Source organism: Dendrobates tinctorius, unplaced genomic scaffold, assembly GCF_039654945.1.
Source record: "Dendrobates tinctorius isolate UK_male_01 unplaced genomic scaffold, ASM3965494v1 ptg000312l, whole genome shotgun sequence".
NCBI classification, from domain to species: domain Eukaryota; kingdom Metazoa; phylum Chordata; class Amphibia; order Anura; family Dendrobatidae; genus Dendrobates; species Dendrobates tinctorius.
The window spans coordinates 5134021-5156521 of NW_027361979.1; the positions used below are offsets into that span (position 1 = coordinate 5134021).

The window sequence follows — 22501 nt, forward strand, 5'->3', positions numbered from 1 at the left end:
GCCACTGGCACATGCATACTGTGCTCTGCGTTGAAGATTGCTGTTCTCCATAGGAAACCATCTAACTTGAAGGTGCTGGAGAAGTTTTTCCTTGATGAGTGGGTAAAAATCCCAGTGGCAAGATGTGGAAAGCTGATAGAGACTTATGTAAAGTGACTTGCAGCTGTAATTGCCGCAAAAGGATGCTGTACAAAGTACTGACTTTAGAGCAGTGAATAGCTATGCACACTGAAGTTATTTTGCCATATTTGTTGTTTGGTTCACAATAAAAAGAAAACCAAATGTTCACAGATGTAGGCATGTTCTTTACATGAACTGATGCAAACCCTCAAAAAAACTGAAATTCCAGGTTGTGAGGTAGTATAACAAGAAAAATGCCAAGGTGGGGAATACGTTTGCAAGCCACTCTGTTTGTGAGTATGTATGTGTGTGTATACATATAACAAACGGAATACACATAAGTGCAAATCACCCCCTTTTTCAGTTAAGGCCTGTTTCACACATCAGTTTTTTGCTTCAGCTAAAATCCGCTAAAATGGTGGACAACGGATCCGTTCTTGGACTGATGACAACGTTTTGTTTATTTTAACGGATCCGACGAAGCAAGAATTTTAAAGGAACTGCTGCCTGGGGAAGAGGAGAGAGAGAGTTTTTTCGCCGCCAGAACAGAGTTTAGGGTTAAATTTCCAAGAAAGGCAAATCCTCCGGGCATGCGCAATGTGAAATGAGGATCCGGCCGCCGAAAAAATGTTACATGGTCCGTTCACGCATGTCGGCGGACGCCAACATTTTGGCGGATCCGCAAAAAAACGGATCGAACAGATGGCCATCCGTCAAGATCCACTGGTAATGCAACTCAATGGGAAAAAACGGATCCGCCAAGCAAAATGGCGGATCCGTTTTTTTTGCACAACGGCGGATTTTGACGTTTTTCAAAACACTGATGTGTGAAACAGGCCTAATCAGTTAAACTGGTATGCGTGTTTTGTCTCTGGAAGGGAGAGACTCCCCAAATGAGCTTGAAGAATCTCTGGCATGGCAAATTGATTTTGCGCTAGAATAAAGAAATATGACAGTTATGTAACAACTCTATGGGAGATCCCTTTATACTGCTTTTTCATTCAGCCTGTCCTCTTCTACATGTTATAACTCTGATACAATAAAGATGTTCATTTTTCATTGGTTCATTGGTTAGTAGAAGAGATTATTAAATCGATCCACTGTAAATTGACTAGCAGTAGAATTTCTGAAAATTCGCATGTCCTGGAAAATTCAAACAATTTGCAATTGGATTTGTGCAGATCACCAAAAAAATACCAGGTGATATTTTACACATTGTAACAGCCAGAAACTGGGCTCACACAACCCCAGGTGAGGCTACAGGCTTCCACATAATGCCTTGCAGATATACTTCACATGAATTACATAGTTTATCGCAACCAATCAGAGGAAACCTTTAATGCAATTATAAAAAAAATAATACTTGAAAAGCAGCAGCGATTATACTGTATGTTTTACAGACTGTGGTGAGGAGGCGTGCTCGATTCATGCGGTCGTGTAAGCGAGCTCTCAAAGTTATACTTATTTCTGTGGACTGTCTAAACCCGCTAAAGCATTACTCTTAAAGAGACATGGGGCTTTGAACTGTGCTTATTAGAAGTGTGAACATGAGGAAGATGCTGCTCACCGAATCCGCAGGCTCACCGTACCTCAAAACAGGTTTTGCTTGCATTTTTGCTCTGGGAACAGCGAGTCTGTAGGTTCTGTGTTGATGTTTAATGATCTCTGCATGCACATGTCACTTTTTGTACACTACGTTATGGTCTTATGCTTTATATTGTATATGTTGCCTATTTGTCTTATGTGTAGTCTATTATATCCAATCATAGTCCCATCTTGATAGATACACGTTTGTGCGTATATATCCAATGTATCCCTGGCTCAATGTCTTTGTATGAGTGTCCCCAACCTTCCTACGACTTTTATATATTCTTTTATGATCTTTTAATCAATTCACTTTCTGATAATAATGAGTTTCAAAAATACCTATACCTTTATGGAAAAAACAGCAATAAAAAAGACATGGGTAATTAGTTCTTACCTTCCATTTAAAGTCATCATGACTATTGGAGCCTTTCATTGAGAAAGATTGAGATGCACTAAAATAAAGAAAGTTTATATTAATAATATTAATAATAAAAGCACATTATTCCCATATTCCCAAATTATAACATGCCTTGTAAAACATTACAATTTGTTCTTAATTTTCCATTTATAAAGTAATAAAATTACTTTAACCTAAAAATGTTCTAGCTTAACAATCTTTTAAATCTCTTCTGTAGAGCAATGACAAAGATGTGGACTTTATGCATCGCTGAGAATATGCAGCTCATTGTGAAAATTGAAGACAGGTCCATGTGTATCAAGGCTAACCTACAAACCAAACCAAAGCATACCGCAGCACTCTGTGTATGCTAAGATATAGGCAAACATTGAATATATGAAATTTCAAGTGTATTACTGCTATCTAATATATAAAGCTCAAAGTGTGTATGTATGTATGTATGTGTGTGTGTTTGTCCGGGATAGGCATCCGCACCATCGCAGCTACAGCCACAAAATTTGGCACAGTCACACGTCTGGACCCCGAGAGCATCTTAAGCTATGTTGTGAGGCAAAATTTTAACCCCGCGTGTTCCAATTCACCAAACTATTTTGCCCCTATCTACATACTGGGGGAAAAAGTGTGTGGGCGTCAAGCCCCGCCCCTCATTGTTGATGCCATAATGCCCTTATTTGCATACTGGGGAAGCAGTGCGTGTGTATCAAGCCCCGCCCCTCATTATGATGTCACAACGGTTGCCATGGCGACGCTGATGTCATCATAGGTCGCAAGCCCCGCCGCCGCTCATTGTGATGTCATAATAGTTGACTATGGGATGGAGGATGTGTGATGGGTATATGGGCACTGTACTATGGGATTGAGGATATGTATGACGGGTATATGGGCACGGGACTATGGGATGGCGGATATGTATATGGGCACGGGACTATGGGATGGAGGATGTGTGATGGGTATATGGGCACTTGACTATGAGATGGAGGATATGTTTGACGGGTATATGGGCACGGGACTATGGGATGGCGGATACGTATATGGGCACGGGACTATGGGATGGAGGATGTGTTATGGGTATATGGGCATTCGACTATGGGATGGAGGATATGTATGACGGGTATATGGGCACGGGACTATGAGATGGCAGATATGTATGATGGGTATATGGGCACGGGACTATGGGATGGAGGATATGTATGATAGGTATATGGGCATGGGACTATGAGATGAAGGATGTGTGATGGGTATATGGGCACTCGACTATGGGATGGCAAATATGTACGATGGGTATATGGGCATGGGACTATGGGATGGAGAATATGTATGATGGGTATATGGGCATGGGACTATAGGATGGAGAATATGTATGATGGGTATATGGGCATGGGACTATGGGATGGAGGATGTGTGATGGTATATGGGCACGGGCCTATGGGATGGTGGATATGTATGATGGGTATATGGGCACTCGACTATGGGATGGCGAATATGTATGATGCGTGTATGGGCATGGGACTATGGGATGGAGGATGTGTGATGGGTATATGGGCATGGGACTATGGGATGGAGGATGTGTGATGGGTATATGGGCATGGGACTATGGGATGGAGGATAATTATTATTTGCTACAACTAACCACAGTTAGTTACTATGCCCGGGCAGCGCCGGGCTCTTCAGCTAGTAAAGAATAAATGAATAAATAAATTAAGGCACCTACCGCATAAATGACCCATTCCTGTGTGCCCATCAGACATTTCTCAGTCTAGAAGGACCCCAAGCCTAATATTTATTACACAGGCCTCTTCTAGGCTAAATGTCTAAGCAATTAATCAAGCATTATCTATAATCCTAACCTGTTAATCTTGATACTCCATAGGGAAATGTTAATTACCCAATTTTAACACATTAATGACTCAGTAATACCAAGTATGTTCATTTTTTTTATTTTTAACATTTTTTTGGGGGGGGGTTGTCTTTGTTTACACTTTAGCATTATTTTTACTTTTTTGTTTGTTTGAGGGGGAACTGGACTTCTATGAGCTTAATCATTGAAGTTTGATGATATTAAATACTATAATACTCCTGTGCTTCACTGTATTATTCCTGTCAGCTTTATGCAGACCGATGTCCTATTGGACCCAATCACTGTCAGGATCTACTAGGAGTGGTAAGATGGCATACACAGGGGTCCCAACTGCCATATCAACTCATATGCACCCTAATTGAACCAAACGAAGGCTGATGAGCTTTAAAAAGAGCTCACTTGGGACAGAAGCAGGACTTTCCCGTCACACCAAACGCTGCACCAGCGATCCCGACAACGATATGACCTGGTCAGGATCGCTGATGCATCGATACATGATCGCTGGTGAGCTGCCAAACAGGCAGACACACCAGTGATCAGGACCAGCAAGGACGCTGGTATCCAAGGTAAATATCGAGTGACTAAGCGCGCGCATTGCTTAGTTACCCGCTGTGTACCTTGGATACCAGCGTGCTCGCGCTGGGAGCTGGTATCCAAGGTAAATACCGGGTAACTAAGCGCACACAGCACTTAGTTACCCGCCGTTTACCTTGGATACCAGCTTCCAGCGTCTGCTTACAGCGCTGGAAGCTCGCTGATCATTTGTTTCCCGCTGCCACACGCAGCGATGCGTGCTGGCCAGCGGAAGACCAACGATCAAAAAATGGCCCAGGACATTCCTGCACGATCAGCGATACCCGGCAGGGGGGGCGGTCGCTGATGCATGCCACACACAGCGAGATTGCTAGTGAGATCGCTGATGCGTCACAAAATCAGCGATCTCAATAGCGATCTCGCTATGTGTGACGGGTAAATAATACAGCCCTGCTCCTGTCGCTGATCTTGTGAGTGTACTAACAGAATCAGCTTCATAAAAATCTTTTTCATGGAGCCAGAACTGGTACCTGACTAATTGCTCTTTACATCTTTGTCGGAGATTGGGAAACAGTTACATTATCTTCTTTTGTCAGGATATTTGAGAGGAGTTGGGCACTAAGAAACTTGACACAGCTGATTTGAAGATATGAATGACATCAAACAGCAGAAACAAATTAATTATCAGGGACTGTGTAAGCAGAGACGAAAGTGTGAACAACACCAAGGATAATTGAGGAGTTGGTTTTCTGATATCTTGATAGCTGAGAAGATATCATTTTCAGTACCTTTATGGCATAGAGTAAAGGCCCCTTTACATTTAGCGATGCACCAGCAATCCAGACAACGAAACGACCCGGTCAGGATCGCTGGTGCATCGCTAAATGGTCGCTAGTGAGCTGCCACACAGGCAGATCTCACAGCGACATAGCAGCGATCTAGCGGTCGTTACTTACCTTTCAGACGAGGCGATCCTGACGTCCTCCCGTCCGCGTCCACGCGTCGCGCGTCGGCGTCAGCAGGAAGCCCAGCAGGAAGCGCCCGATGAGAAATGGAGCTGCGCGATCAGCGATGGACAGCGGGGGAGCCGATCGGAGGTAAGTATCACACATAGCGATATCGCTGCTGCGTCACCAAATCGGTGATGCTTTAGCGATATTGTTAGCGATATTGCTATGTGTAAAACCCCCTTAAGGTGTTAATAACACCTATAGTAGCTGGATTGAGCTTATTAGTAAATATAGGTCACTGAAGAGAAGTCAAGAGTAGCTGGGGAGACAGTCATCTGGCTAGAAAGGAGCAAAGTGAAAGATAAAATGTAACTTTTGACAAACAAGTGTCAGCAGAATACAATACTACCACAATACTCACACATCAAGCAGTCACCTATGCTAGTCTTATCCCCTTAAAGCTAATTTTGATCTTACTGATAAGTCCAAATTTTAGAAATCTGAGCATGATCACTTTATGAGGTAATAACTTAGGAACGCTTTTAACAGATCCCACTGATTCTGAGGTTTTATTTCGTGACATATTGTACTTCATGATGGTGGTAACATTTGTTCAATATGACTTGCATTTATTTGTGAAAATATTCCAATTTTGGCAAAATTTAAAAAAAAAAATCACAATTTTCAAACTTTCCATCTTTATATCCTTAAACCAATTAGTCATGCTTTACAAAATAATTAATAAATAACATTTCCCATATGTTTAGTTTACATCTGCATCATTCATCATTTTTCATACATCATTAAATTTTGTTAGGATGTTAAATGGTTAAAAGTTTAGCAGCAATTTCTAATTTTTTCAATAAATTTAGAAAACCTGTTTCTATAGGGACCTATTCGTAGTTAAATGGACTTTAAGAGGCCTATAAATTGGAAAATCCACAAAAGTGATACCATTTTAAAAACTGCACCCCTCAAATACTTAAAACTTGTCAGGAAAAGTTTTAACCCTTCAAGTGCTACACAGAAATGAATGCAAAATGAAACAAAAAAAATACATTTTTTCTCTAAAATGTTGCTTTAGCCCCAATTTTTTTCACTTTTGCAAGAAGTAACACCAAAAAGTGGACCCCTCAGTTTGTTACCCCCACTCTTACGAACCTAGCCCCTAAGGTGCCAGAACAGCAGAACCCCCTGCCCTAAGTGACCCCAATTTGGAAAATACACCCCTCAAAGATTTTTTCCAGGGGTATAATGAGCATTTTACAGGTACAACACAGAATTTGGTAACATTAAGTTGTCATATTGAATATGTCATCATATCGTCATCATTTTTTTTTAACTTTTGAAAAATATCCCTAATCTTAATCTTAACCCCTTAATGACAGAGCCAATTTGCAGCTTAATGACCAAGCCAATTTTTACAATTCTGACCACTGTCATTTTATAACTCTGGACTGCTTCAACGGATCCCGCTGATTCTGAGAATCTTTTTTCGTGACATATTGTACTTCATGTTAGTGGTAAAATTTCTTCAATATGACTTGCGTTTATTTATGAAAAAATGGAAATATGGCTAAAAAAATTTAAAATTTCATAATTTTCAAACTTTTAAAAATTTTATGCCCTTAAATCAAAGAGATATGTCACACAAAATAGTTAATAAATAACATTTCCCACATGTTTATTTTACATCAGCACAATTTTTGAAGCAAATTTTTTTTTGTTAGGAAGTTATAAGGGTTCAAAGTTGACCAGTGATTTCTCATTTTTACAACAAAATGTACAAAACCATTTTTTAGGTATCACATTACATTTGAAGTCACTTTGAGGGATTTATATGATAGAAAATACCCAAAAGTGACACCATTCTAAAAACTGCACCCCTCAAGGTGCTCAAAACCACATTCAAGATGTTAATTAACCCTTTACGTGCTTCACAGGAACTGAAGCAATGTGGAAGGAAATAATGAACATTTAACTTTCTTCACAAACATTTTACTTCAGAACCAGCTTTTTTTATTTTCACAAATGTAAAAAGAGAACATGAACCACAAAATTTGTTGTGCAATTTCTCCTGAATACGCTGAAACCCCATATGTGTTTGGAGAGCCCCTGATGTGCCTAAACAGTGGAAACCCCTACAAGTGACACCATATTAGAAAGTAGACCCCCCAAGGAACTTATCTAGATGTGTGGTGAGCACTTTAAACCCCAAGTGCTTCACAGAAGTTTATAACACAGAGCCGTAAAAATAAAAAATCATATTTCTGTCACAAAAATGATCGTTTCACCTCCAATTTTTTATTTTCCCAAGGGTAACAGGAGAAATTAGACTCCCAAAGTTGTTGTGCAATTTGTCCTGAATACGCCAATACCCCATATGTGGGGATAACCAATGTTGGGGCGCATGGCAGAGCTCGGAAGGGAAGGAGCGCCGTTTGACTTTTTCAATGCAGAATTAGCTGGAAATGAGATCGGACGCCATGTCGCATTTGGAGAGCCCCTGATGTGCCTAAACAGTGGAAACACCCCACAAGTGACATCATATTGGAAACTAGACAACACAATGAACTTATTTAGATGTGTGGTAAGCACTTTCAACCCCCAATTGTGTCACTAAAGATTATAATGTAGAGCCATGAAAATAATGTGATAATGAATATATAACATGGTTCATATTGTAAGATGGCCACCGGACGAGTCCATAAGCGGAGATATATGTCATCTTAATAAGCAAAGGATATCATAAAACTTAACATTTAATGAATTGCGCTAAAAGATTCAACATGGACACATCACAAACAATGAACCCAGTGGGAAAAAAAGAAAAAAAAACCCAGTGAGCAAAAAAGACAAAAACAAAGCACAGAGAAGGACAATTGGTTAAAGCTGGATTAAATCAGCTGCCAGGTCTACAGTATATACAGTATACATGCAAAGAGAAAATATGAGTAACTAGGTGGGGAAAACGCCTGGTCCTGGGTCTACTCAGCCTCCATGTATATCTGGTAAGATATCTCTTCAAATTGACCATGTGAAACCTATTTGTGCACACTAGGTGATCATATTGGATCTATAATGTGGCGCAGTGATCTCCCAATGGGGAGATGGGGAACTAGCAGACACTGGTTACTTACATAGATGTGGCTATACTCTATATATACTGCTGTGTTACTTGACATCTTGTGGCTGGGTGCTTTTCCCGGGTTATTCTGTTTTTCTATCCTGTGGTGTGATTTTATTCTCTGTATTTTTGTACTATGTGATACATATGTTAACTAATAAAGACGTATTTTCATTATATTCACCTAGTTACTCATATTTTCTCTTTGCATGTATACCTATTGGAGTGGGTGTTTCAGGTGTTTTCCTGACTAGGGTGGCTACTTATAGCCCTAAACCCTATTTTTGACATAGTGATAATGTCACTGAGGTTTTTGCATTTAAAAAGTATATACAGTATGTAAACCAAAATGTACTCTCATAAATCAGTCAATAATTACACGAACAAGGTGTGATCTGTAAATACTCATCACATGGACATGATCTCCGATCAGGACAATACAACAATTATCTCAGGAAAAAGAGGTAGATCCAGAAATCAATAAGTGATCACCACAATCAAAACATCCAAAGATGTATAGATACTTGATTAAGACATATTATGGAACAAGAGACCAATCTATCAAGATATATAGCAGCAAAAAAGAGGCATAAGAAAGACATATCATCATCGCCTATAATCATAAGCTTATACACAGCTGATTTCCTAAAGAGGAATCAAGCCACCCCATTAAACTTAATGAGCATTCCTATAGTGCAGGGGTGGGGAACCTACCGGCCCGCGGGCCGCATGTGGCCCGCAGTGGCTTTTCATGCAATCCGCGGGCAGGTCCCTGGAGTCCCCAATGCTCGGGCGGCAGCTGTATCCTGTCAGCTGCCGGCCCTTTAACCCCCAAGTGCATGGCACGCAGCGTTCATTACAAAACGCTGCCTGCCCTGCACATGAATGATGATGTCATCTGGGTGGGTGGGATTAGCATCTGGGTGGGTGGGATTAGCGTTCAATGCTCTCCCGTCCACATGTCCCGGAAGAGGAGATGCTGCCAGAGAGTCCACAGCGATCTCTGTGCGTGCCCGCAGCTCTGTGCCTCCCTGGGGATCTCTGTGCTGGCAGCTGTGTGCTTTTCTACTTGTAATCTGTGCCCCTCAGCTATGTAGCTATGTGCCCCCCAAGTTATGCAGCTATGTTCCCCTATGATCTCTGTGCCCCCCAGCTATGTTTCCACATGTGATCTGTGCCCCCCACCTATATATACCCCGTGATCTGTGCCTTCCAGCTACGTGCACCCCTGTGATCTGTGCCACCCCAGCTATATGCCCCCCGTGAGCTCTGTGCCCTCCATCTATGTGCCCCCCAGCTGTTTCCCCATGTGATATCTATGCCCCCTGTGATCTGTGCCCTCCAGCTTTATGCCCCCCGTGATCTCTGTGCCCCCAGCTATGTTTCCACATGTGATCTGTGCCCCCCACCTATATATACCCCCTGTGATCTGTGCCCTGCAGCTATGTGCACCCCTGTGATCTGTGCCACCCCAGCTATATGCCCCCCTGTGATCTCTGTGCCCTCCATCTATGTGCCCCCCAGCTGCTTCCCCATGTGATATCTATGACCCCTGTGATATGTGCCCTCCAGCTATATGCTGTCATGATCCATGTGGGATCTGACAGATTAAATGCACAAAGTAACCTTTTTTTTCCTTTGGCTGTGTCCCAAAGGTGGTTTTGCCCCCGGTGGCCATTAGGGTCATTTCACTGTGGAGATTTCAGTTGTAGTTTTCCCCCCAGTGGCCATTAGGGTCATTGCACTCTGGTTACCTTAGTTTGTGCACGTGATTATGTAACAGGTGTGACTGCTCTATAAAAGAGTATCAGGTGTGTTAATCACTGTTGGTGATAGTTCCTCATTTGCAAGCAAGCATGAGTAAAGAATGGAGCTGAAGGAGAGTCACGGGCAGCCCATTCAGAGTGCTGGAGTAGCAGCTATGGTGTCTGCAAGGAGGACTGGCATGGATTGGTGGAGTGTCAGCTATGGTGTCTGCAAGGAGGGCAGGCATTGCTTGGTGGAGTGGCAGCTATGGTGTAGAGCTGCACGCAGGATGCTGGACTCGGTTGCGGAAAGCTGGATTCAAAATGTTGGACTCTTTGGCAGAAAAGCTGGACTCATTTGCTGGACTGTTTCTGGACAGCTGCACGCAGGTGTGAACTCTGTTTGCTCCAAGGCTGCACTATGGTGCTGAGAAGAGTCCAGGACAACTCAGTAAGAGTCCTGGAGTGGCAGCTATGGTGTCAGCGAGGAGATCATGGAAAGCATGGTGGAGTAGCAGCTATGGTGTCAGTGAAGAATTCTTGCAAAGCTTGGTGGAGTGGCAGCTATGGTGTAGAGCTGCACGCAGTTGCTGGACTCTTTTGCTGAAGTTGCACTCAGGTGCTGAACCCCTTTGCTGGACATTGCACCCAGATGTTGGACACGGTGGAGGAAAAGATGCACGCAGGTGGTGGGCTCTGTTGCTGGGAGCGTAAGCAACAGAGCAAAGCTGAGTGGTGTTCCCCTGTTTTGTCACTTTTCCTTATGTGTGTTTAGTGCAGTGGTGGGATTAGTTTCTGCAGCGACCAATTCCCTAGTGAGGGTTTAGGTGCAGGGCGAGTCAGGGTTTTTAGGTTCCTGATCGGCGCCCGGTGCGGAACTGGCCTAGGGAATGTTAGGAGTGTAGAGACACTGACTCAGGGGAGTGCAGGAGGTCTCCACGTCCCCATTCCCTATCGCAGGGCCACCACTGTTATTGTTACCAAGGTTTTCCCTATTCCCTTGTCTTACTGTATTAGTTACTGGCCTGCGGGCCGCATCACATAGGACAATTACACGTGCCGCGTCCTGTTGTATTAGTTACCGGCCTGCTTGGCCGTGTCACTCAGGACGGGGCATGAGACATTATCACCAACCATACTTTTTTTTTCTGGTTAGCCTCAGGCCATGTTCAGACCTGTGAGTATTTGCTGCTGGGCCTCACTGAGGTGAGTGAGGAGCTGCATGGTGTGTTGAAGCAGTTCAGCAGCAATTATCAGGGTCTGGGGCCTCCCGTTTGGCTCAACCAGAAAATCAAAATTGCGGCTCCGGCAAAGAAGCCCCCTAGAGTCGCTGCTGGGGAGCAGGACTTGTTCATACAGGCGGACGTATCCAGACAGGTGGGTGGAGTTGGTACCTATGGTGAAGTCTGGGGTTCCCCGAGGTGAAGGGGTGCGTCCCTGTAGTGAGCAGACTGGTGTGATAGTCCGCGGGGTTTACGCCAAATCTTCCATACCACCGAAGAAGCCGCCCCTCCTGGTCGTTCGGAGGAAGGCGACCAGGGAGTGTATTTTTCCTCCATATCCCGGGCCCCTTCCTCTCCAGTGTGAGCAGCAGGTGTGCTGCAGGAGAGGAGGGGCATGTCTCAACCCTCGCCATTAGCCAACCAAGAGAGGCGCAAACCTCGTGGTGAAAAAGGTTGGAGGGTGGTGTTCCCGTGGTGAATAGCGGGGGTGTGAGTGTGGTGACACAGGGGGACGCCTCTGTTGTCGATCCCAGAAGGAGTTCACCGAAATATGACAAACGAATGTGTGGCAATAAATGTTCAGGTCCGGACCTGTGTGTGAGCCAGCATGTATGGGTGGCCACCAAAAAACATCCTGTGGAAGTGTGTTGCGGAGTCTTACCAGCTCATACCGAACATACACAAACATAACTCGCTCCCCAGGTCGGCGCTTTGGAGATGAGTGGTGCCTCCAGAACATACTTTGCCAATACCAGCGGTGAGTTTGTCATAAACCTGAAGTGCAGGTAGTGGTTGGGGTGAACTCTGGATCTAGGCGTCTCCGCTGTAGGTGGTGCCCTGATGAGGAGTGGTCTCGAGGGTCCAGAGGCCCCTCATTAAGGGGAGGGTACTGTCATGATCCAGGTGGGATCTGACAGATTAAATGCACAAAGTAACCTTTTTTTTTTCCTTTGGCTGTGTGCCAAAGGTGGTTTTGCCCCCGGTGGCCATTAGGGTCATTGCACTGTGGAGATTTCAGTTGTAGTTTTCCCCCCAGTGGCCATTAGGGTCATTGCACTCTGGTTACCTTAGTTTGTGCATGTGATTATGTAACAGGTGTGATTGCTCTATAAAAGAGTATCAGGTGTGTTAATCACTGTTGGTGATAGTTCCTCATTTGCAAGCAAGCCTGGGTAAAGAATGGAGCTGAAGGAGAGTCACGGGCAGCCCATTCAGAGTGCTGGAGTAGCAGCTATGGTGTCTGCAAGGAGGACTGGCATGGATTGGTGGAGTGTCAGCTATGGTGTCTGCAAGGAGGGCTGGCATTGCTTGGTGGAGTGGCAGCTATGGTGTAGAGCTGCATGCAGGATGCTGGACTCGGTTGCAGAAAGCTGGACTCAAAATGTTGGACTCTTTGGCAGAAAAGCTGGACTCACTTGCTGGACTCTGTTTCTGGACAGCTGCATGCAGGTGTGGACTCTGTTTGCTCCAAGGCTGCACTATGGTGCTGAGAAGAGTCCAGGACAACTCAGTCAGAGTCCTGGAGTGGCAGATATGGTGTCAGCGAGGAGATCGTGGAAAGCATGGTGGAGTAGCAGCTATGGTGTCAGTGAAGAATTCTTGCAAAGCTTGGTGGAGTGGCAGTTATGGTGTAGAGCTGCACGCAGTTGCTGGACTCTTTTGCTGAAGCTGCACTCAGGTGCTGAACCCCTTTGCTGGACATTGAACCCAGATGTTGGACACCCAGATGTTGGACACGGTGGAGGAAAAGATGCACGCAGGTGGTGGGTTCTGTTGCTGGGAGTGTACGCAACAGAGAAAAGCTAAGTGGTGTTCCCCTGTGTTGTCACTTTTCCTTATGTGTGGTTAGTGCAGTGGTGGGATTAGTTTCCGCATCGACCAATTCCATAGTGAGGGTTTAGGTGCAGGGCGAGTCAGGGTTTTTAGGTTCCTGATCGGCGCCCGGTGCGGAACCGGCCTAGGGCTCGTTAGGAGTATAGAGGCACTGACTCAGGGGAGTGCAGGAGGTCTCCACATCCCCGTTCCCTATCGCAGGGCCACCATTGTTATTGTTACCCAAGTTTTCCCTATTCCTTTGTCTTATTGTATTAGTTACCGGCCAGCAGGCCGCTTCACATAGGACAATTACACGTGCCGCGTCCTGTTGTATTAGTTACCGGCCTGCTGGCCGTGTCACTCAGGACGGGGCACGTGACATATGCCCCCGTGATCTCTGTGCCCCCAGCTATGTTTCCACATGTGATCTGTGCCCCCACCTATATATACCCCTTGTAATCTGTTCCCTCCAGGTATGTGCACCCCTGTAATATCTTTGGCTGCCAAATTTGTGTCCCTTGTGATCTATGTGCCCCCTGTGATTTTTTTTCCGTGATCTGTGCCCCCTAGCTATATGCCCTGTGATCTCTGTGCCCCCCAGCGTTATCTGTGGCTCCCAGCTTTGTGCCCCCTGTTATCTATGTGCCCCCCTGCTATATACCCCCTGTGATGTTTGTGCTCCCATGTGCCCCCTGTGATCTGTAAACCAAAGCTATGTGCCCCCCAGCTATATGCACCCCTGTGATCTCTGTGCCCCACCCCTGTGATCTTCGTGTCACCCCTCTGTGATCTGTCCCCCCCGGTGATCTATGAGCCTCCCCCCACAGTTGTGTGTGCCCCCCTAGTGATGTGTATATTTCCCAGTGCTGCATTTACCCCGAAAGTGCTGTATATCCCCCCGAGTACTGTATATCCTACCACCTGTGATATATAGCCCCCAGTGATGGAGAAGCAGCTCCAACCATCACATTAAGGGTGAGTTACCGTAATTAAAATTAATTGACTAAATATACCGGGGTTATTTTCAAGGCAATCATTTTTGTGTAGCCCTCGAATGATGGTAGAAATTTCCAAATGGCCCCCGGATGGAAAAAGGTTCCCCACCCCTGCTATAGTGGATCAGCAAAAAAACTTTTTAGCCAGTATGATGATACATATTAGTCATAGCAAACATGGATGCACCGCGTCTCCCGATGCGTTTCGTCTGAAACTGGACTCATCAGGGGAGTAAGGCAAAGATGTCGGGAGGCGGTGCATCCATTGAGGCATTATACACACCCATTTGCTGCTGCCCCTCATACATCATAGTGGAGACGCTGGTCCACTGAGGCTCATGGGTGAGATCCAACTGGTTCCTTGTGAATCGTCAGAATCATAATATAAAGTGTTCATGCATCTGTTTGACATGGCTCATTCCCATGTGTTGGGTGGTCACCTGGGGGCAGATAAGACCCAGGAGAGCATTCTGCAAAGATTCTATTGGCTTGGGTGTAACAGAGAAATCCTGAACTACTGTCGTTCCTGACCTTTCCAGTGGCCCACTTCCGCAGTCCTCTGGTACTGTTGCCCATCATCGAGGTCCCATTCGCGCAAATATTGATGGACCTGGTGGGACCCCTGGTAAAGTCTGCAAGAGGACATCAATACATATTGGTGGTACTGGATTATCCAGAGGCGGTACCCTTAAGAAATGCCTCTGCTAAATGTATTTCTAAGGAGATGATCCATATCTTCTCCCGAATCGGGCTGTCGATGGAGATACTGACGGACCAAGGGACCCCCTTCATGTTGAAGGTCATGAGGGAGTTGTGCAAGACTCTGCAAATTTCCCAGCTCAGAACCTCAGTGTACCATCCCCAGACTGATGGGCTGGCGGAGAGGTTCAAGGTAAACCTTGAAAGCTATGCAGAAGTAAGCAGTGGAGAAGGATGGCTGAGACTGGCACTGTCTGCTTCCTTACCCTTTGTTCTCCATCCGGGAAGTTCCCCAAGCTTCCACCGGCTCCTCCCATTTGAACCGCTCTATGGACAACACCCTTGAGGGCTCCTGGATGTGGTGAAGGAATCCTGGGAGGCTGAAACCACCCCCTATAGAAGCGTGGTAGAGCATGTCACCCAGATGCAAGACAGGATTGCCAACATGATGCTAATTGTGAAGGAGCACCTCCTCAGGAAGCCCAGTCGAGGGTGTATAATAGGTCAGCCAGGGTAAGACAGTTCAACCAAGGGGATCAAGTACTTGTGCTGGTGCCCACGGTGGAGACCAAATTCTTGGCCAAGTAGCAGGGTCTCTATGAGGTGGTGGAAAGTTGGCGAGGTCAGCTACAAAGTCCATCAACCGGGGAAGCGGAATCCCTATCAGGTGTACCACGTAAACCTGATAAGGACAGAGAAACCATGGAAGCTCCTTGTCTGAAGGCCAAGTCTGAGGTCAGTGCAGAGGATGTTAAGGTGGCAGACACCTTGTCTCGCTTGCAGAAGCAGCCTTGCCGAGAGTTGCTACAGCATAACAGACACCTGTTCTCAGATCTTCCAGGTTGTACGAAGGTCATAGACCATGACGCCCTGACGGAGCCTCATGTCCGGGTCAACTTGAAGCCATAACGGATTCCCGAAGCACGCCGAGAGGTGATCTCCAAGGAGGTGAAGCAGACGCTGAGCCTGGGAGTTATCGAGGAATCCAAGAGTGGCTGGTCCAGCCCAATAGTTCTAGTGCTGAAATCAGATGAGGAATGGCAATTTTGCAATGACTTTTGGAAGCTGAATGAAGCTTCTAAGACTGGTGAATACTCGATGCTCCAGGTCAATTAATTAATTGAGAGGCTTGGGCCGGCTCGGTACATTACTACCCTTGACCTCACAAAAGGGTATTGGCAAATCCTCATGTCCCAGGGCACCAAAGAGAAGAAAGCGTTTTCAACACCAGAAGGATGCTTCCAATACAAAAGGATGGCGTTTGGGTTACAAGGCGCTCCAGCAATGTGTCACGATGTGACTCGCCCTGCGTGACGTGACCCGACGATCGGTCGGTCGGTCACCAAACAACAGGACAAAACAAGGGGACACCGGGGACACATTTACAACGGTGGGCCCTGCAATAGGGAACGGGGAAAGGGACACCTCCTGCACTCTCCTGAGAATGTATCCGGGACTATCCTGACATCCCTATATGGCTTCTTTCAAACCGTCGCCGACCAGGATACCTCAGCCCTCGCTTACCCTCCACCTATCCCTCACTAGGGAATTGGCTAGTGCGGACACTGGTCCCACCGCTGCAACTAATACAACACCAAGGAAAATAACAGACAGAGAAAAACAAACTACACTTAGCTTTCTCTGCGGTCATGCACAGGACAGCAGAGTAAGGCACCCAGACTCAGCTTTCAGCAGAAACACCACTGCTCCAGAAAGCTCCTCTCTTCAGTAGCATCACCACTGCTCCAGATAAGCTTAACCACCTCTGCACCAGATAGGACCAGCCTTCACAACGGTTGGTTTCCAAAAGACCTGTATTACCAACAGTCAGCTGGTGCACCAGGTGACCTTATATAGGAAGGTGGGAGTGGTCCCCATCAGCACCAGCAGACTAGCTAAACATGTAGTAACACCAGCGGCTACCGGAGGGGGGGAAACTGACATTAACCCCTGATGGCCTGAAATGAAAAAAGTTTATATCAGAGATCCAAAAATTCATCGTGACAGTACCCCCCTTACAATGAGGGGCCTCTGGACCCTCAACACCGCACCTCACCAGAAAACCACCTACAGTGAGGACGCCTAGATCCACCAGAGTTCACCTCAGCAACCACCTGACTCTCAGGATTATGGCAAACGTGGGCAGATGGAAGTGGCAATGTATGCTCCGGAGGCACCACAAATCTTCAGAGCGCCGACCTGGGGAACGAGTTGTGTATGGGCATAACAGGGGGTAACTCCAGCTGGTAAGTCCCCGGGCCGAGAATGACCGATGGCCCGATCACTCGAGAACTCCAGACCCCAGCAGCACATTTCCACTGGATGTTTTCGGTGGACACCCATACATACTCATTCACACACAGGTCCGGACTTGAACGTTTATTGCCACACACATGTTTGCCACAAGACGGTGAACTCTTCACGGAACTGACAATAGAGGCATCCCCCTGTGACACCACACTCAGACCCCCACAAATCACAGAGGGAACCACCACCCTCCTCCAACCCCTCCACCTACGAGGACTCCGCCTCTCAGGGTTGGCTAGTGGTGAAGGTTGAGACTTGCTCCTACTCCCTGGCAGCACCTCTGCTGCCCCCACTGGAGAAGAAGGGGACGGTTGTAGAAAGGCAGCAGAGACAGTAGCACTCAGGCAACAGCCCTCACATGACTGATCCCAGCTCACTTCTTCCCTAGACCGCCAATCTATGACCGGGTTGTGTCTTTCCAACCAAGGGAGGCTTACAACAATAGGTGATGGCATTCCCCCCCAAGACGTAGCATGGCAGGAATTCTTCATGAGTCCCTATATGTAGATGTATATTTTCCACGACTTGTTTCAACCTCCCCTGGCTCAGTGGAACAGAGTCAATGGCCTGGACACTTAGGGGTTTGGCCAGCATCCTACACCTCACGCCATGGGTCTGGACAAGTGAGCGTCCACCAGATTGACTCCCGCTCCACTGTCCACAAACACCAGTATGCCCTCAGGTACCCCGCCAACCAACACTTCTGCTGACATAGTACACTGAGAGGGCAAAATGGAGGAAATATACACTCCCTGGTCGCATCCCTCCACACGACCAGGGGGACGTGGCTTCTTGGGTGGTACAGAAGTTTTGGCGCGAGCCGGGCAGACCCTGAAAAAATGGCTAGTCTGCCCACAGCAAAAACATGCCCCCAAACCACGACAAACCACAGGCAACACCGTTGGGGAACAAACTCCTCCCACCTGCCTGGGCTCGTCCGACTGCACCAATGAATCCTCCTCCCTAGCAAGGACTACAGGGGGTATATTCGCCAATGCCGCAAAAAACTCATCCACCGACCATAGAGCTGGTGAATCGGCCGGCAGGGAGAAGGCCCAGGATTGGGGATCACCTTTAAGGAGGGATATGATGAATCCCACCTGCTGTTCCTCACTCCCTAATGAACGAGGGCGGAGCCTGAAGTGTAGCTTGCAGGTCTCCTGAAAAACCAAAAAATTATCTCTCCCTCCAGAAAACCTGTCTGGGAGAGATAACTTGGGTTCTGGTTGAGCCTGCACCTGAGCTGAGGCCCTGAACCCCACCAACTGCTGCAGCTGCTGCTACACCACACCACGCAGCACCCCAGGCTCCTCAGTGAGGGTCTGCAGCAATTGGACAAAGGTCTGCATTTGGGCCATGGCTCACCAGAAAAAAATGGGCGGTTGGTAATAATGTCATGATGTGACTGGCCCTGCGTGACGCGACCCGACGATCGGTCGGTCACCAAACAACAAGACAAAACAAGGGGACACTGGGGACACAATTACAACGGTGGGCCCTGCAATAGGGAATGGGGAAAGAGACACCTCCTGCACTCTCCGGAGGATGTATCTGGACTATCCTGACATTCCTATACGGCGTCTTTCAAACCGTCGCTGACCAGGATGCCTCAGCCCTCACTTGCCCTCCACCTATCCCTCACTAGGGAATTGGCTAGTGCGGACACTGGTCCCACCGCTGCACTAATACAACATCAAGGAAAATAACAGACAGGGAAAAACAAACTACACTTAGCTTTCTCTGCTGTTATGCACATGACCGCAGAGTAAGGCACCCGAACTCAGCTTTCAGCAGAAACACCACTGCTCCAGAAAGCTCCTCTCTTCAGCAGCATCACCACTTCTCCAGTTAAGCTGAACCACCTCTGCACCAGGTAGAACCAGTCTTCACAATGGTTGGTTTCCAAAGGACCTGTATTACCAACAGTCAGCTGGTGCACCAGGTGATGTTATATAGGAAGGTGCGAGTGGTCCCCACCAGCACCAGCAGACTAACTAAACATGTAGTAACAGCAGTGGCCACCGGGGGGGAAACTGGCATTAACCCCCGATGGCCTGAAAGGAAAAAAGTTTATTTCAGAGAAGCCCAAACTGACACAGATCCAAAAATGGATCGGACACAATGTTCCAGAGAGCCATAGATCATATCCTAGCTCCCCACTAGAGGTGTGCAGTGGCCTACCTGGACGATAGTGTAATTTTCAGCCAGGATTGGCTATGCTCATTGGTGCGACTTTTTTAAATCTTCACGCTGGATTTTTTTTCTATTTCTACTAATGGTCTCCCAGTTGCGGCACTGCAAGTTTCCTTGCATGGTATCCATTTGAGAAAGTGAGTTGATACTTTACTTATTTTTGCACATCTCAAAATGGTGAATTTTGTGAGTAGCCCTGAAGAGCAGATCTGGATGCACATATGCTGGTCTTAGGGGTTTGGAGATAATTTAAGTATGGTATGCTGAAGACAGGATGATACTGCCTGTCAGAGGAGGTGAGGAGGTGCTTGAAGCTGGATGCAACAATGTGTTGGGAGTGCTTGGTAGGAGAATACTGAATGGGCTATTGTGGGAACCACTGGATCTTGACATACTGCTTCTGATTTCTGTAGAAAAGCTTTGATTATCATTATACCCGTAAAGGGGACTTTGGTTTTCACTAATGTGAGGGGTGCGAGAGCTGGATGGTGCTCACGACCATCTATGAAAGGTGAATGTGGCTCTCAAGGTCAGAAAGGTATTGGATCTATAACTTACAGTAAGTTTGACATGATGGACCAAATGCTTTATATGTGCCATTCCGCTAACTGGACGCATTTCAGGAAATAGAGATGCACCAGTTTGACAGCCACGTTTTCTCATACCTAAACTATGCCTTTTCTCTGGCAGACACCCTGAGTCCCGATCCCATGGACCCCAAGTCAGCAAATGGGTCTAGTGGCAAAAATTGGTCCAGTTTGCTATTGGTCATTTATTAGCTTCTGGTGTAATGTCAGAGAAAGTATTTTGTGTGGCAGATGGCTTTGTCACACCAAAGCAGACCATCTTATCAGTCACAAGTGTGGAGAACCTTACATTTGTCAAGCTGAATGAGGCTTGGATCAGATACAACTTTCATTCATCTACGACTCATGCCAATGATTAAATTGGCCATACAGTCTGCTTGCCTGATTATTCATTGTCGGTTTTCTACGAAGTTTTGCTACACAGTTTTGCTGCTGTCAGTAACAGCCGAGCATCTACTCACTGTCCTATATGTTGTTTGTAGCACTGCTGATGCTAGAGCTGTCATTTGTGCCCTTACACAGCCACACATTTCCATGCCTTCCTGTCATAATTCTTTATCATGTTGTTTCCAATCCTGCCATTGCCATTGCACAGTTACAACAGCCACACATCTCTTTACTGTCCACTTTATAATGATATACTGTAGACATGTGCCATGGCTGCTGTTGCTAGCCAGTTGCCAGACATCTTCTTGCTTGCGCCATCATAAATTATATATCTTCTTCTGCTACTACTGCTACTGTGCAAACACGCCAGCCACATGTCCACTCTTCTGCTGGAGCAGCCATGACTGGTCCTACACTGCCAGATACAGTCATGGCTGAAAGTGTTGGCACCCTTGAAATTGTTCCAGAAAATGAAGTATTTCTCCCAGAAAATTATTGTAATTACACATGTTTTGTTATACACGTTTTTATTTCTTTAGTGTGTATTGGAAAAAAAAACAAAAGAGAGAAAAAAATGTGGGTAAACAACTTTGTTGCAAGCATGTTTAAAGCATGTGATGCTTGTTCAAACTCACCTGTGATAAGTAACAGGTATGGACAATATGAAATAACACCTGAAGCCAGATAAAAAGGGGAGAAGTTGACTTAATCTTTGCATTGTATGTCTGTGTGTGCCACACTAAGAATGGAGAACAGAAGGAGGAAAAGAGAACTGTCAGAGGACTTGTTGAAAATCCACAATCTCAAGGTTACAAGTCCATCTCCAGAAATCTGTTGTTGCTGTTACTTTGTGCAACATAACCAAGACATTTACAACCCATGGCACTTTAGCTAATCTCCCTGGACATGGACGGCAGAGAAAAATTGATGAAAGGTTGCTACACAAGATAGCTAAAAGCAAAAAACACAAATATCCTGAACTAAAAAGTAAAAAATAAACTGCAAATAATGCATAAAGGTAATAATAATAATAATAAGGGTATTTAGTAAACATAATTTTGATCAAAATAATGTACAAGCCATCTCGCCACGTCATGGCAACCCTTGTGGGACAGTCCCTACTCTAGTATTTAAAACCTTTTCACTTGCCAAGAGACGTGAATGTGAACAAGGATTGAGCAGCTGAACCACTAGTAAAAGTATTTTTTTTTTTTAACACAAGATAGCTGGTGTATAAGCAACTCCAATCAAGTTCCCAAGAAATTCAAGCTGTCCTGCAAGCTCTGGGTGCATCAGTGTCAGCAAGAACTATCAATTGACATTTGAATGACATGAAACGCTATGGCAGGAGACCCAGGAGGACCCCACTGCTAACACAGAGACATAAAAAGCTTGACGGCAGTTTACCAAAATGCACGTGAGCCAAAATCCTTCTTGGAAAGCGTCTTGTGGACAGATGAGACCAAGATAGAGCTTTTTTTTAAAGCACATCATTATACTGTTTACTGAAAATGGAACGAGGTTCAAAGATGTTTTTGGGTTGTTTTGCTGCCTCTGGCACTGGGTGCCTTGACTGTGCAAAGCATCATGAAATCTGAAAAATTACCAAAGGATTTTGGGTTGCAATGTAATGCCCAGTGTCAGAAGGCTGGGTTTGCGTCCTCGGTCTTGAGTCTTCCAGCAGGACAATGATCAAAGACATACTTCAGAGTTCTAAAGTCACTAGCAATGAGTATGGATCTAAATCCTATTAAACACCTGTGGAGAGATCTTAAAATTGCTGTTGGGAGGCACACTTCAAATGTGAGAGACCTGGAGCAGTTTGCAAAAGAAGAGTGGTTGAGGGTGACAACAACTTTGTCCTGCCAATTTGGGGAGTTATGTGTGAAATAATGTCCAATTTGGCTTTCTTTCTCAGTTTTTTTGTGTTGTTCCAATATACAGAAAGGAAATAAA

The 22501-nt window shown here is 45.8% G+C and overlaps 1 protein-coding gene across 2 annotated transcripts in view; it reads right to left on the reverse strand.

Moving 5' to 3' along the window:
- KIF21B (kinesin family member 21B) overlaps window positions 1–22501 on the reverse strand; it is a 461259-nt gene that overhangs the window by 109735 nt on the left and 329023 nt on the right. For both annotated transcript variants that reach the window (XM_073561060.1, XM_073561059.1), the window contains exon 24: window positions 2102–2159. In XM_073561060.1, the coding sequence (XP_073417161.1) occupies window positions 2102–2159 (58 nt within the window). The remainder of the gene's footprint in view (window positions 1–2101; window positions 2160–22501) is intronic.